The sequence below is a fragment of the Pseudophryne corroboree genome, chromosome 2, assembly GCF_028390025.1.
Source record: "Pseudophryne corroboree isolate aPseCor3 chromosome 2, aPseCor3.hap2, whole genome shotgun sequence".
NCBI classification, from domain to species: Eukaryota; Metazoa; Chordata; class Amphibia; order Anura; family Myobatrachidae; genus Pseudophryne; species Pseudophryne corroboree.
In genome coordinates, this window is record NC_086445.1 from 855880193 (window position 1) to 855897644 (window position 17452).

The following is a 17452-nucleotide window of genomic DNA, read 5'->3' on the forward strand; positions in this document are numbered from 1 at the left end:
GATTCGAACACCCACGGTGTTACCAGTGCGTCTACTGCTACTGCCTGGGGGTCCCGAGACCTTGCGCAATACCTCCGAAGTTTTTTGTTGAGGCGTGACGCCATCATGTCTATTTGAGGAGTTCCCCAAAGACGTGTTACGTCTGCAAAGACTTCTTGATGAAGTCCCCACTCTCCTGGATGGAGATCGTGTCTGCTGAGGAAGTCTGCTTCCCAGTTGTCCACTCCCGGAATGAAGACAGCCGACAGAGCGCTTACATGATTTTCCGCCCAGCGAAGTATTCTTGTGGCTTCCGCCATCGCGACTCTGCTTCTTGTCCCGCCTTGGCGGTTCACATGAGCCACTGCTGTGACATTGCCTGATTGAATCAGAACCGGTAGGTTTCGAAGAAAACTCTCCGCTTGTCTAAGGCCGTTGTAAATGGCCCTGAGTTCCAACACATTGATGTATAGACAGGACTCCTGGTCTGACCAAAGACCCTGAAAAGTCTTTCCCTGTGTGACCGCTCCCCATCCTCGGAGGCTCGCGTCCGTGGTAACCAGGATCCAGTCCTGAATCCCGAACCGGCGACCCTCCAGCAGGTGAGCACTTTGCAACCGCCACAGGAGGGACACTCTGGTTCCTGGGGACAGAGTTATTTTCCGATGTAAGTGCAGATGGGACCCAGGCCACTTGTCCAGAAGGTCCCATTGAAAAGTCCTTGCATGAAACCTTCCGAAGGGAATGGCCTCGTAGGCCGCCACCATTTTCCCCAGAACTCGAGTGCATTGGTGAACTGACACCCTTTTCGGTTTTAGCAGGTCTCTGACCATGTTCTGGATGTCTTGGGCTTTCTCTATTGGGAGAAAGACCTTCATTTCTTCCGTATCCAGTATCATACCTAGGAACGGTAGTCGAGTTGTCAGAAACAACTGTGACTTTGGTAGATTTAGAATCCAACCGTGTTGCTGGAGCACTCTCAGAGAGAGCGCCACACTGCTCAGCAATTTCTCCCTTGATCTCGCTTTTATCAGGAGATCGTCCAAGTATGGGATAATTGTGACTCCATGCTTGCGCAGGACCACCATCATTTCCGCCATTATTTTGGTGTAAATCCTCGGGGCCGTGGAAAGTCCAAACGGCAACGTCTGAAACTGGTAATGACAATCCTGTACAGCGAATCTCAGGTATTCCTGATGGGGGGCATATATGGGGACATGAAGGTACGCATCCTTTATGTCCAGAGACACCATAAACTCCCCCTCCTCCATGTTGGCTATTATCGCTCTGAGAAATTCCATTTTGAATTTGAATCTTTTTATGTACAGGTTTAGGGATTTCAGATTTAAAATCGGTCTGACCGTACTGTCCGGTTTCGGGACCACAAATAGGGTTGAATAGTAACCTCTTCCCTGGTGCAGGGGAACCTTGATTATCACTTGCTGTATACACAGCGTTTGAATTGCAGTTAACACTACATCCCTTTCCGATGTGGAAGCTGGTAGGGCCGATTTGAAAAATCGGCTCGGGGGCACATCCTAGAATTCCAATTTGTAACCCCGGGAAACTATTTCCAACACCCAGGGATTCAGGTCCGAACTGACCCAGGCCTGACTGAAAAGTCGAAGACGTGCCCCCACCGGTGCGGACTCCCTCAGGGGAGTCCCAGCGTCATGCTGTGGTTTTTGGAGCAGCCGGGGAGGACTTTTGTTCCTGGGCACCTGCCGAAGCAGGTGCTCTCTTGCCTGTGCCCTTACCTCTGGCGAGGAAAGAGGATCCCCGACCTCTTTTGGACTCGTGCGACCGAAAGGACTGCATCTGATAGGGTGTTGCTTTCTTTTGCTGTTGGGGAATATATGGTAAAAAATTAGATTTACCTGCTGTAGCTGTGGAAACCAGATCCGTCAGCCCATCCCCAAACAATACATCACCCTTATAGGGTAGTACTTCCATATGTTTTTTGGAATCCGCATCACCCGTCCATTGGCGAGTCCATAAGGATCTTCTCGCTGAGATAGACATGGCATTGGCCCTGGAAGCTAGCAATCCAATGTCCCTTTGAGCATCCCTCATAAATAAGACTGCGTCTTTTATATGGGCTAGAGTTAGGAATATCGTATCCCTATCCATAGTATCAAATTGATCTGTCAGCTCATCTGTCCAAGCTGCAATTGCGCTACACACCCATGCAGACGCAATCGTCGGTCTTAACACAGCACCCGTATGAGAATAAATACCCTTTAATGTAGTTTCTTGCCTGCGATCTGCAGGGTCCTTAAGGGCCGCTGTGTCAGGAGACGGTAGCGCCACTTTCTTGGACAAGCGCGTCAGGGCCTTGTCCATAGTAGGGGGTGATTCCCAAATCTCCCTGTCCTGCTTAGGGAAAGGGTATGCCATAAAAATTCTTTTGGGGATCTGCGGTCTCTTATCCGGAGTCTCCCAAGCTTTTCCAAAGAACTCATTTAATTCATGAGATGTGGGAAAATTAATAATCTGTTTCTTTTCCTTAAACATGTGTACCCTTGTGTCGGGGACCGAGGGTTCATCCACAATATGCAACACATCCCTTATTGCCACAATCATGCACTGAATGGTTTTAGTCACCCTAGGGTGCAATTTTACTTCGTCATAGTCGACACTGGAATCAGAATCCGTGTCTGTAGTAGTGTCTTGTGTTAAGGGACACCTTTGAGACCCCGACGGGCCCTGTGAGTCGGTCCAATCTGAGGATTGACCGCCTGATGTCCCCCCTAAACCAGCCTTATCAAGCCTTTTATGTAAAGATGTCACACTTGCATGCAACGTATGCCACATGTCCATCCAATCTGGAGTAGGCACAACCGACGGGGACACACCACTCATTTGCTCCACCTCCTTGGAGAAGCCTTCCGCCTCAGACATGTCGACACACACGTACCGACACCCCACACACACAGGGAGTTACCTATAAGGGGACAAAACCCCAACCAGGCCTTTAGGAGAGACAGAGAGATAGAGTATGCCAGCACACACCCAGCGCTTAAAAACACTGGAATATATGACCAGATAGCGCTGTTATATGTATATAATTGTAATCTCCACTCACTGCGTCGCCAAAGTGCCCCCCTCCTCTTTTTTCCAGCCTGTGAAGCTCAGCAGGGGAGAGAACAGGGAGCCAGCGTTTCCTCATGCAGTCTCTGTGGAGAAAATGGCGCTGGTTAGTGCTGAGGATCAAGCCCCGCCCACCCGACGGCGGGCTTCGGTCCCATCAACTTTCTATATAAAAATGGCGGGGGTTACCGGATTTACTGTGCCACAGCCTAATCCATGCTTATCCATGCCAAATATGAGGAATATTGCTGCCCAGGGCGCCCCCCCCCTGCGCACTTTAGTGCCTGCTTGTGTGTGTGTGACTGGGAGCAATGGCGCGCAGCTTACCGCTGCGCGCTTACCTCATGAAGATCTGATGTATTCTGCCGCCTGAAGTCTTCTTTGCCTTCTCATACTCACCCGGCTTCTATCTTCGGCATCTGTGAGGAAGACGGCGGCGCGGCTCCGGGACGAACCCCAGGTGAAACCTGTGTTCCGACTCCCTCTGGAGCTAATGGTGTCCAGTAGCCTTAGAAGCAGTGCCCAACTTAACAAGCCATCTCTACTTCTCTCTCCTCGGTCCCACGATACAGGGAGCCTGTTGCCAACAGGACTCCCTGAAAATAAAAAACCTACCAAAATTATTTTTCCACAGAAAACTCTGGAGAGCTCTCTGCAGTGCACCCATTCTCCTCTGGGCACAAGATCTAACTGGGGTCTGGAGGAGGGGCATAGAGGGAGGAGCCAGTGCACACCCATAGTCAAAGTTCTTTTTAGGTGCCCTGTCTCCTGCGAAGCCCGTCTATACCCCATGGTCCTTACGAAGTCCCCAGCATCCTCTAGGATGTAAGAGAAAACCCTATACCAATTTAATCCTATATAAAAGGTTTCTCCATTTAACCCACAATGTGACTTATATGGCAACTCTTATAGCATCTTATTTGTATCGCACACAGTGAAACAACATTCACAGTGTACTAGAAACGCTAGGCTGCGACTTAAACTGCACAGATATGGATTTATACATACAGATGGAGCCACGCTAATTGTGGCTCCGTCTGTGCCTGTGGTGCACTCTCGTCCGTTCACTAGAATGGGATTATCTCTGTGTACTCCCAGCGTATCGCCTAGTCACGCCGGGAGCGCTCATATGCGATGAGCCGCACAAGATGAGAGCGGTTCCATCTGTATACAAAGTCACAGATAAAAACAACAAAACAATTGAATAAAAAAAAACCCAGCAGCCACTCGCAATGGAGCCCTTTTTGCACAGATTCAGACTCATTTGCTTACAGATGTACAATTTTCATTCATCAAATTGATCAGTGCAAGCTTGCAATGTAGTTTTGTCACTCCTAGATGTTTTTATGACTGAAGCAACAGAAAATATCACACTTTCACTGAAAACATGTATTTAGTAGTCTGTCAACTCAGCTGTATCTTGTAAATTACCATAACGATCAGGCCGGTTATAATACCAATGTTTACAGATTTCATAAAGGTCAATCCTAGAAGGTACGAAGGGGCGAGTTGATGCTGCAATTGTGTAGAATCACTGATAGCGATAATGCAACTCACCCCCCTCGCAGACCGTTCTCACTTACTGCACTTATTCACGCCAAGAGGGAACAAGCGGTTAATAGATTAACAACATAATGCATAGTTGTTGTAAAAGTCACTTATCTGAATTGAGCCATAGAACAGTATTATATATACACTATGCATAAATATTTATGATTGCATGGAAAACAGTTCAGCTTGTGAGTAGGGTAGCTAAGTAAACAAAATTACAGAGCTTGGTGGCAAGTTTTCTTGTAAATATACATATTCCCAAATAATATTTTATGTGCAAGAAGAGTAGTGCTACAATTAATTACGATATGTAGTCAAAAGATAAACAATCTTAATAGTTATGATGTGGAAATTGATAAAATGTTGACAAGCAACATCTCAGCATTCTCAGAATGTTGACATTAGAATTAGGCTAAAGGTGGGAGGGTTAGGCTGCGGGGGAGGTTAGGGTTAGGCACTAGAGGGAGGGATAAGGTAGGAAGTAGGGTTAGGGGAAAGATACTTACTGGAATGCCAGAGGAACACAGCTCTGACCCAGAAGTGACAGGCACATGACCACTGGGACCCGGAAGCAGACCATCAGAAGCAGGTAAGTAACTGCTGGGGCCCCAGGGACAATATGTCTACATTTCATCAGTGTCTACATGATGAATGACGACATGGTCAATAGTGATATCGTGACCATGTCAATATTCTCATGTCGACATTATGACTGTAAACATATCATACCAAACCCTATAATAATTCATGTCAGAAGTTAACATAGTAAATACAAAACGTCTCTGTTACTTACAATTTCAAAAAAAATGCATGGAATATGGTTCTTGCCATCTCTTAAAAGAAATAATTTTGATCCATGATCTCCTGAAGTTACAGCAGAGTCCAGAGTGGCTAGAGAACAAAGTACATATCTAGTTAAATATCTCTGATTACAATCTCACATATTTAGAACTATACTGTTCTGTGGCAAATATTCATTCTGTACCACTTCCGATATTTTTAACTGGTGTATGAGTGACACAAACAGGATTTCAACATTTGATTCAGCCCTAGAAATCCTGCACATTTTAGTTAATCAGACAGCATTTACATTTACAATCACAGCAGTATTACTCACTTGAACGCTGGTAGTCAAATATTCTAATCAAGGGTTTCTCAGCTTTCTCATGAGTACTGAAAATGACTCAGGTAGGGTATAATACAATAGGGTTCTCTGGAGGTGGAACAACCCAAAACTTAACAGAAGCAAGCAAAATGACTGTAGTACTTTATCTTGAGGTCTAAATTCAGCTTATTATAAAGCTTGTCCTGTTTTTAAGTAATTGAGCCTGAACACGGCTCACAATTTCATTGTATACACTGGCAATGGTCTGCACTTTGGAAGCATAAACAAAAATGCACACAGAGCAAAAACACAATAAGTAGAACATTACTATTTTTTCTTTATTCACTTGTAACTACTCTCCATTGGCAAAACCATAACCATATATAATTAAAATATACTGCAACATTGGTCAATTTGGTTAAACACTCATTTAGTTAATTACTAATGCAGTTATAGCCACATTGACCAACTTTAATTGTCACGTGTGGCAATCTAACCTTAAAAAAGGACAGCACATTGGGCCTCATTCAGACCTGTTCGCACGCTGCATTTTCTCGCAGCCGTGCGAATGGGTCTGACCTGCACATGCTTGTGACGGGGGTCGCCGGAGAGCAACGGCTTCAACGATGACAGCAATCGCAGGGGCGATCGCAAGGAGACTGACAGGCAGAAGGCGTTTCTGGGCGGCAACTCGCCGTTTTCTGGGAGCGTCGTGAAAAACGCAGGCAAGCCCGGCCGTTGCAGAGGAGGGATCCTGATGTAACCGCCGGCCCCGATCATCACTGCATCTAAGTCCTGGGCTGTGCAGAAACTGAACAACCTTTTTTTTGTGCAGCTCACTGCACAGCCCATCGCACCCCTGCAAAGCCCTTACCCCCTCCCTCGTAGGCGGTGATTACCTGGTCGCAGCAGTGCAAAAAATAGCCTGCGTGCGACCAGGTCTGAATTAGGCCCTTTAGCCTTAATCTCAGGAATAAATGAAAACAATATATTTGATCAAAGACAGATAAGACAGATATGCCACTCTAAAATAACATATAACACTCTGTAAAATAACATATCAGCAGACATTTTAGATAAACAAGTGCACAAGCTATGACAATCAAATCTGGCAATTCAATGCGACTTCTGGGTGACCAGATTTTACATAAGCATTTAAAGATTATGGGGGAATTCAATTAGCCCCATTAATTTAATAGGAGTGAAAAATGGTGGTAGCCTCTGGCTTTAACGCCCAGGGCTATTCAGTTACAGGCCTTTTTACTTGCACGACAAAATTAACTTGTTATTGGGTGTTAACAAATAGAACAGTTCCCGGACCTATGTGTTAACGAGTTTGAGTGACCCGATAAGAGGCTATTTATCTGGGATTTCTTTTTGAGTCTGCTCAGACCAGAAAATAAATCCCCATTAAATGAACAGTGCAGGCTGCCTTCGGGGCTAATTTAATAGCCCTGGGGGACCAATTAGCCTGCGTTAAATTACCTTGGCTAATTGAATTCCCTCTTAAGTGTAAAGCTGGGACAGGCACAGAACAATTTTCCAGAGAGGTTTTTATCTTGTCCTCTTAATGGTCACACTGAAAATGACTGCACACATGTAAAGCTGATAAAAGGACTAATCAGGTAAACAGGAGGAAAGTGATGTGGACTTCACATGAAGGGCCGTGTGCAGTTATTGTTCTACCTGTTTCCATCACTGATCTACAGTAGATTACATTTTATATTGTTAATTTCAAGTCATTATCTCACATTGTCAGACCATACATACCTAATAGTTCAAATAATAGTGGAGTTCTATCTGTATACTGACTCCAGTACTTCATACTTTCAATTGATGCTGGTATTATTCTTAAAGAATTGCTCTTTTCTTTGACTGTCATTTGATACAGAGGTATAGCCTGCACAGTAACAGGGTATAATGTTATAGAAAACAAAAATGTCTTTGCAAACTGAAAAAGTTTATATAATAGAACAAAGTAAACTGATTTAGTAGAGAATGTGGATGTTGTAACATGAGAAATAATTACAATGCAGAGTCTGAAAAAATGAATTTCTGTAGGTTACAGTTTTTAACATGTAAATTAGTTCAGTAACAACCACCACCCTCCCCCCAAAAAACAATAATACTACAACATTGGCCTAACAAGTAACTATGAACTTACTCCACCTCATCATACAGCTTGCATATCACTATGCCTGAAAGACCGAACAAGCAACCTGTACACGGAGTGTTAGCAATGTGGCTGGGCAAGGCATGTAAACTTGCTGCCTTGCCTGTTGGAGTAGACCGTGTTCTCTAGCAGTTATTGAATACAAATTTAGACCCAAGAAGCTAAGCAACACTTCCAGGGTTAAGCTAGCAGTATAACACGAGCACTTTACTGCAGCATTCTACATTAGTAAAAATTTTTATTGGTCCATAATTCATTGTCAAAAACTAGTTGTCAGAAAGTGGAAGCTAAACCTAAAATACTCAGGACAAACTTAATAAGCCTTGAGTCTTCACCATTGGTGAAACAGGTTTGGCAAATCAGGTGAATTTTGATTATCAGGAATTTCTACCATCTACTGTATATAAAAGCACAACCTTTCATTGTTCAGCTTGAAGCATGTCCAAGATAAAAGACATATGCAATGATCTCTGAGAAGCAATGTGTGCTGCTCATCAAGCTAAGGGCGTATATGGCTATTTCCAAATAGTTTGAAGGTCAACATTTTAGAGTTTCAGAAATGATTGTCATGTGGACTGGATATACACTTTTCCTTTGGTATTTTAAGTAAGGATTCCAGTGGCGTGGCACCATATGGTAGGAATCCCTGATAAAGTTGAGGTTCAATGATACATGTTAGTAAATTACTTTTACTGCTGTTTGAAAAATCTTCTTGCAGAGGACACAGATCATTAGTTCATTTTATGTATCATAGTTGTAATATCTCATTGCTGCAATCTCACCTTTGATTTGATAATTTTGCATTGAATTACTTTCATATACATGTTTTATATTCTGTATATGTTATTTAATGACTATGATTGGCCTTGGACCTTTTAGGGCATGTCTGGTGTTGGGTTACAGTTTTAAAGGGAAGTGCAATATTTATTCCTGGAAGAAGTACTGTAGAAGAGTCAAAAAGTGGTTTCACATAAACTATAACAAATACAACTAATGTATGTTATAAGATCATGGTCATTTATTAAGCAATTTGAAGTACTCTTCAACAGGCTATAAGCACTTGTCCTGTTTTATGTGATATATATATATATATATATATATATATATATATATATATATATATGTGGCCTGACGCCCTTGTCAGGGTCACAATCTCAGTGGTCTTCTTGGTCTTTATATGTTAAGAACACACAGTTCCAATAAGTTTAATGAAAAGTTATTCTTGAAGTGTTGATAGTACAGTAATTTTCTTCCCCTTTGGGGGTCACAGTAAACATCACAGACAAATACCCGACGCGTTTCATTGGGGTGGTGTCTACAATATAAAAATACTGTACATCGTATAAATACATAATTTTAATAACATTTAATATAAAGACTCCCTAAAACTGTCTAATAATAAGGATGACTGGTCCCAGTATGCCTCCATAGTGCTACAATTCTTTAAAATCCGTAAGAATTGAGCATAGGGTACGTTGTTTTTCCATCTGGGGTGGTGGCATCTCTCCGAGGGGATGTAGCTATTGGTATCTGTCGCTTTGAAATAGGTTCTTGCATGGATCTTAAAGTCAGGACTAATTTCAAATAGTATATCTAGAAAATCTATCTGTACTTGATGTTGTTTATACGTAAACTTTAGGTTGTAAAGATTTCTTTGTAACATTGAAACTAAATTCTTCAGATCTTCCTCACTGCCTTTCCATATGTTGATAAGATTGTCAATATATCTCCTTTAGAAGACAACATTGGAAACTTGAAAACCCTCAGAGGTATACAGATGTCGCTCCTCCCAGTCATTCATGTAAATATTTGCATACGATGGGGCAAATTTAGTCCCCATCGCAGTACCTTGTTGTTGAACATATAAGAACCCATTAAATTCAATATAATTATGTTCAAGTATAAATTTGATACGATCAAGAAGAAACGTCTTTTCTGTGGTGTTAATTTTCTCATCGTTTGATAAGACTTTATCCACATATTCAAGTCCTTTTCCATGAGGGATAGACGTATATAGTGCCTGCACGTCTATCGTCAACCACCTAAAAGTTGGTAGCCAAATCAATGATTGGAGGTCCCTTAAAAGACAGGTGGAGTCCTTGAGGTAAGAACGTTGGGTTTTAACATACACTTGAAAATTTCAAATCTAGGAAACTGGAGAGATTCGATGTCAGGGAGTCGATGCCTGCCACTATAGGTCTTCCAGGGGGGCACTCTTTGTTTTTGTGGACCTTAGGAAGATGGTAAAACACTGGACTTTAAGGTTTATCCACAAATCCCGTCATTAAAGCCACGACTAAGGGATAATCCCCCCGAGTGCAGACGTGGTAGTTTTATTTCAGGGGATGCTATAGCCCCTTTAGTTTTAGCCCGTGGATGTGGAATTTTACTCCTGACTCCAGGTCATGATTCTGTACACAGCCATGGCAGCTTCCTGTCTTTGGAACGCACTTCCGCTGACAGTGGAACGCAAACAGGAAGTGCATTCAGCAGCAGACCTGCTGCTTTAAAATAGATGGTTAGAGGTTTAAGGGGACAAGCTAGCCTCTCCATCTTACCCCAATGCTGTTGCTAAACAAGCAAGTCTATTTAGGAATAGTTTGGAATCACCATTAAGGGTGTATATGTGGTTTCTTTTTAATCCGAGTTGCAAGGCATTATGGGACAATAAGTAATTAATATGTACACATTGAGTTTTGTTTCATTTAAATAAAAGTAGTTTAAAGATTTTCTCTAATAAGAATTATAATACATTGGTCACTTTTCACTAGTTATATTTGAAGTTATAAGAGTTTATATAGAGGACCAATTAGGATTAAGGAGGAAGTGATGTAATCATTGGTTCCCTATATAAACCCTGTCTGGGCAAGAGGTCTCTCATTTCCAGATTGACATTCAACATTGCAGAGGTAAGCACTTGGAGTTGATATTTCATGATAAGGAAAAATGCTATACTACTCTTCTATAGTCCACAGAGAAGGAAAATGTAATGGGGATTATATATATTATTTGGATGTAATTTTATATAGATTTGGATATAATGGGATATTTTCTTTGAAAAATTTATGTTAATTATTGTAGTTTGGAAATTATTGGAGACCTTTCTGATTTTTAATATGTTCTTATAGGTTTTTATTTATACATTGTAATCATTGTCTGGATATACTGGAATTCTTTTGTTTATTCACAAATTGAGGTACGTTACTTGTTATCACCTTCAAGTAATTAATCAAATAGCCTCCACACCGTGTCTGCACCGTTTTTTGAAATTTAGTTGAAAAGAAAATTAAATATTCTAACCTTGGGTTAAATTTACACCTGATATATCTTGATCAGAATAAATTATTATTAGAAGTATGTGGATATTAAACTGTAATTTAGTTGTATGGACATTGATGACCTTTGATATACACTGACTGTGGTGTCGATTTCGAATGAAGTTATGTGGTAAATATCTGTGCCAGGATTATATCCACATCTGTCATATTCCCATAGAAGGGTCTATCAAGGTATGCAGTCACTAAAGATCTAAATTGGCTGATTATACCATACGGTTCTATTAAGGACTTTATGATAAATATATCTCTGTCTTTTCATCGCCACCTCTGTTATACTTCTTTTCTCTTATTTGGAAAATGTTAACTTAAATTTGGATTGTCAATTCTTAATGTAAGGTCTTTATACTAAATGTTATTAAAATTATGCATTTATACAATGTATTTTGATATTGTAGACCAGGCTTTTTCAACCAGTGTGCCGCGACCAGTAGCAAGGTGTGCCGCGGAGCCAGAGCAGCTTCCTGCACCTTCAGAGTGAACTGTTGGCACAGGCTCTTCTTAGAGGATCAGTCGTGCTCCAACCGTGACCTATTCCTTGAAAACGGTGTGATATTATAGGTCACGGCCACTGCGTCTCACCACCCAGCCAGCCTGCCTGCATACACATCTTCCAGTTCCCGCCTGCATACACAGCTTTCCTTGCCAACTGCCAACCCACATCCACATCTGCCCGCCCGCTGCTCAGTATTCACAGAACTTCACTATGAACAATCCCCTCCACTGAGGGACAGGGAGGAGGACAGCTGATATTTATTATTTTATTTCTCCTGTGGGGAACAATATGATTTCAATATGATTTATGTGGGGAGAATAAGAATTTATGGATTTATGGGGGGAACAATGAATAATTCATGTGGGGAGCAATAGGATTTATGTGGGGAGAAATGTGATTGATTTATGTGTGGAGAAATAGGATTTATGTAGGGAGCAACATGATTTATGTGGGGAGCAATGTGATTGTTTTTTCTGTGTAGGCCAAGGCATTGTGGGACGAAACGCGTTGACACCATTGAATAATCAGCAGTACACCAGTCCACCGTGATAGAACTTGTCTGGCTTTGGATAATAACTCACAGAGGTACCGCTGCCTATTATCATCAAAGGGCTCCTTCCTGCATTACACTTGGCAACAACCCGCCTGTCAACCCGTCAGCTAATTACTATCACGCCGCAGAGTGCAGACAACGAGATCTCTGCAAGTAACAACTACGGACCCTCCGAGTACATCACCCGGGGCGGTGACGGCCTCACCACCGGGGAGCGGAGAGACGGCAGTAAACATCTAAGCGGGGAGACGGGTGAGTCCTTTGATTCTATCTGCCATACGGACATACGCTACAATATACCCGGCGCGGTGAAAGCCTCACCACCGGGATAAAAGAGACTGCCTAACTACATTTGTGAGAATTACGGGCAACGGTCTTCAGTCTTTATTTAACCAAAAACTGTGGCCGGGACGCCGGCACCCTCAGCCATCATTTATAAATGTGTGGATATTTCAAAGGAGTGTAATTACCGATATCTATTGCTTCCTAAGAGGACATTTTAGGATTTATCTTATTATAAATACAACTTAGAGTTGGCATAAACAGCTAGCTACGTATTTTTGGAATATATTAATTAATTTATGCTTTTTTTTAAAAACTATACACGTTATTTTATCTTTCATATGATGGATTATTTGGTATAAAATAAAATGTATCTTTTTTATTATTTATAAACAGTCTCCCAACCTCATTTCTGACCACTTCACAGCCATTCTTTCAAAACAAAAAATTATATATATATTTTTTTGCTATATCGTTATATTATTTAATTATAGTATACATTCCTAAGCGCGATGTCTTATAGATCCTTCCTAAAGAAGCCAATAGACAAATTGTAGACTCCATGACATATTTAGAATTGACATTGGCCCCTACAGATGTATACAAAGAGGAACTTTATGACCTATTGAGAAAAGCTGCTGAGGGGATCATCTTAAGAGATATATTCAAGTATTTATTTGTGGATAAACCTAAAACTCCAGTGTTTTACCGTCTTCCTAAGGTCCACAAAAAATAAGAATTTACTCACCGGTAATTCTATTTCTCGTAGTCCGTAGTGGATGCTGGGGACTCCGTAAGGACCATGGGGAATAGACGGCTCCACAGGAGACTGGGCACATCTAAGAAAGATTTAGGACTATCTGGTGTGCACTGGCTCCTCCCCCTATGACCCTCCTCCAAGCCTCAGTTAGGAACTGTGCCCGGAAGAGCTGACACAATAAGGAAGGATTTTTGAATCCCGGGTAAGACTCATACCAGCCACACCAATCACACCATATAACACGTGATAGGAACCCCGGTTAACAGTATGATAATAAATGGAGCCTCTGAAGAGATGGCTCACAACAAAACCCGATTTTTGTAACAATAACTATGTACAGGTATTGCAGACAATCCGCACTTGGGATGGGCGCCCAGCATCCACTACGGACTACGAGAAATAGAATTACCGGTGAGTAAATTCTTATTTTCTCTGACGTCCTAGTGGATGCTGGGGACTCCGTAAGGACCATGGGGATTATACCAAAGCTCCCAAACGGACGGGAGAGTGCGGATGACTCTGCAGCACCGAATGAGAGAATTCCAGGTCCTCCTCAGCCAGGGTATCAAATATGTAGAATTTCGCAAACGTGTTTGCCCCCGACCAAGTAGCTGCTCGGCAAAGTTGTAAAGCCGAGACCCCTCGGGCAGCCGCCCAAGATGAGCCCACCTTCCGTGTGGAATGGGCTTTTACAGATTTAGGCTGCGGTAAGCCTACCGCAGAATGCGCCAGCTGAATAGTGCTACAAATCCAGCGCGCAATAGACCGCTTAGAAGCAGGAGCACCCAGCTTGGTGGGTGCATACAGGATAAACAGCGAGTCAGTCTTTCTGACTCCAGCCGTCCTGGAAATATAAATTTTTAGGGCCCTGACTACGTCCAGCAACTTGGAATCCTCCAAGTCCCCAGTAGCCGCAGGCACCACAATAGGTTGGTTCAAGTGAAAAGCTGAGACCACCTTTGGGAGAAACTGAGGACGAGTCCTCAATTCTGCCCTATCCATATGGAAAATCAGATAAGGGCTTTTACAAGACAAAGCCGCCAATTCTGAAACCCGCCTGGCCGACGCCAAGGCCAACAGCATGACCACTTTCCACGTGAGATATTTTAAATCCACAGTCTTAAGTGGTTCGAACCAATGTGATTTCAGGAATGCCAAAACCACATTGAGATCCCAAGGTGCCACTGGGGGCACAAAAGGAGGCTGAATATGCAGTACTCCTTTGACAAAAGTCTGAACTTCAAGCAGTGAAGCCAGTTCTTTTTGGAAGAAAATCGACAGAGCCGAAATCTGGACCTTTATGGACCCCAATTTGAGGCCCAACGTCACCCCTGCTTGCAGGAAGTGCAGGAATCGACCCAGTTGAAATTCCTCCGTCGGGGCCTTCATGGCCTCACACCAAGCAACATATTTTCGCCAAGTGCGGTGATAATGTCTTGCGGTGACATCCTTCCTGGCTTTGATCAGGGTAGGGATGACTTCCTCCGGAATACCCTTTTCCTTCAGGATCCGGTGTTCAACCGCCGTGCCGTCAAACGCAGCCGCGGTAAGTCTTGGAACAGACAGGGTCCCTGCTGCAGCAGGTCTTGTCTGAGCGGCAGAGGCCAAGGGTCCTCTGTAAGCATCTCTTGAAGTTCCGGGTACCAAGCTCTTCTTGGCCAATCCGGAACCACGAGTATGGTTTTCACTCCTCGCCTTCTTATTATTCTCAGTACCTTGGGTATGAGAGGTAGAGGAGGAAACACATAAACCGACTGGTACACCCATGGTGTCACTAGAGCGTCCACCGCTATTGCCTGAGGGTCTCTTGACCGGGCGCAATATCTTTTCAACTTCTTGTTGAGGCGGGACGCCATCATGTCTACCTGTGGTTTTTCCCACCGGTTGACCAGCATTTGGAAGACTTCTGGATGAAGTCCCCATTCTCCCGGGTGGAGGTCGTGTCTGCTGAGGAAGTCTGCTTCCCAGTTGTCCACTCCCGGAATGAACACTGCCGTCAGTGCTAACACATGATTCTCTGCCCATCTGAGAATCCTTGTGGCTTCTGCCATTGCCATCCTGCTTCTCGTGCCGCCCTGTCTGTTTACATGGGCGACCGCCGTGATGTTGTCTGACTGGATCAGTACCGGCTGGTTTTGAAGCAGGGGTCTTGCCTGGCTTAGGGCATTGTAAATGGCCCTTAGCTCCAGGATATTTATGTGAAGAGAAATCTCCTGATTTGACCACAGTCCTTGGAAATTTCTTCCCTTTGTGACTGCCCCCCAGCCCCGAAGGCTGGCATCCGTGGTCACCAGGACCCAGTCCTGTATTCCGAATCTACGGCCCTCTAGTAGATGAGCCCTCTGCAGCCACCACAGTAGCGACACCCTGGTTCTGGCCGATAGGGTTATCCGCTGTTGCATCTGGAGATGGGACCCGGACCATTTGTCCAACAGGTCCCACTGGAACGTCCTTGCGTGGAACCTTCCGAATGGAATTGCTTCGTACGAAGCTACCATTTTTCCCAGGACTCGTGTGCATTGATGTACCTACACTTTTCCTGGTTTTAGGATGTCTCTGACCAGAGATGACAATTCCTCGGCTTTTTCCAGTGGAAGAAACACTCTTTTCTGGTCTGTGTCCAGAATCATTCCCAGGAACAGAAGACGTGTTGTCGGGACCAGCTGTGACTTTGGAATGTTTAGAATCCAGCCGTGCTGTTGTAGCACTTCCTGAGAAAGTGCCACCCCCACTATCAACTGTTCTTTGGACCTCGCCTTTATCAGGAGATCGTCCAAGTACGGGATAATTAAAACTCCCTTCTTGCGAAGGAGTATCATCATTTCGGCCATTACCTTGGTAAAGACCCTCGGTGCCATGGATAACCCGAACGGCAGCGTCTGGAACTGATAGTGACAGTCCTGTACTACAAATCTGAGGTACTCCTGGTGCAGAGGGTAAATGGGGACATGCAGGTACGCATCCTTGATGTCCAGGGATACCATGTAATCCCCCTCCTCCAGGCTCGCAATAACCGCCCTGAGCGATTCCATCTTGAACTTGAACCTTTTGATATAAGTGTTCAAGGTTTTTAAAATTGAAGATGGGTCTCACCGAACCGTCCGGTTTCGGTACCACAAACATTGTGGAGTAGTAACCCTTTCCTTGCTGAAGGAGGGGTACCTTGACGATCACTTTCTGTGAATACAGTTTTTGAATAGCCACCAACACTGCCTCCCTGGCAGAGGGAGTTGCCGGCAAGGCAGATTTTAGGAAAAGGCGGGGGGGAAGACGTCTCAAATTCCAGCCTGTACCCCTGAGATACTACTTGAAGGACCCAGGGATCCACTTGTGAGAGTGCCCACTGTGTGCTGAAATACCTGAGACGTGCCCCCACCGTTCCCGATTCCGCCTGAGCAGCCCCAGCGTCATGCTGTGGACTTACCGGACGCAGGGGAGGACTTCTGCTCCTGGGAACTAGCTGTGTGCTGCAGCTTTTTCCCCCTTCCTCTGCCCCTCGGCAGAAAGGATGAGCCTCTAGCCCGCTTATTTTTCTGGGGCCGAAAGGACTGTACCTGATAATACGGTGCTTTCATTTGCTGTGGGGTAGCCTGTGGCAAAAAAGTCAATTTCCCAGCAGTAGCTGTGGAAACGAGGTCTGAAAGACCTTCCCCAAAAAGTTCCACCCCTTTATAGGGTAAAACTTCCATGTGCCGGTTGGAGTCGGCATCACCTGACCATTGCCTAGTCCATAACCCCCGTCTGACGGCAATGGACATAGCGCTTATTTTTGATGCCAGCCGGCAAATATCCCTCTGTGCATCACGCATGTATAAGACCGCGTCTTTTATATGGTCAATCGTTAGCAAAATATTGTCCCTATCCATGGTTTCAATGTTTTCCGACAGGGAGTCTGACCACGCAGCAGCAGCACTGCACATCCAAGCTGATGCAATAGCGGGCCTCAATATAATGCCAGTGTGTGTGTATATAGCTTTTAGGGTACTTTCCAGCTTTCTATCAGCAGGTTCTTTTAGGGCGGCCGTATCCGGACACGGTAGTGCCACCTTTTTTGATAAGCGTGTCAATGCTTTATCTACCCTAGGGGGTGTTTCCCAGCGTGACCTATCCTCTGGCGGGAAAGGGTAC

General features: G+C 44.0%; 1 protein-coding gene across 5 annotated transcripts in view; it reads right to left on the reverse strand.

The window, feature by feature from the left end:
* SPATA22 (spermatogenesis associated 22) overlaps window positions 1-17452 on the reverse strand; it is a 576361-nt gene that overhangs the window by 311865 nt on the left and 247044 nt on the right. For all 5 annotated transcript variants that reach the window (XM_063955812.1, XM_063955813.1, XM_063955814.1 and 2 more), the window contains 2 exons: window positions 7496-7625; window positions 5414-5511 (listed from right to left, as the gene is read on the reverse strand). In XM_063955812.1, the coding sequence (XP_063811882.1) occupies window positions 5414-5511; window positions 7496-7625 (228 nt within the window). The remainder of the gene's footprint in view (window positions 1-5413; window positions 5512-7495; window positions 7626-17452) is intronic.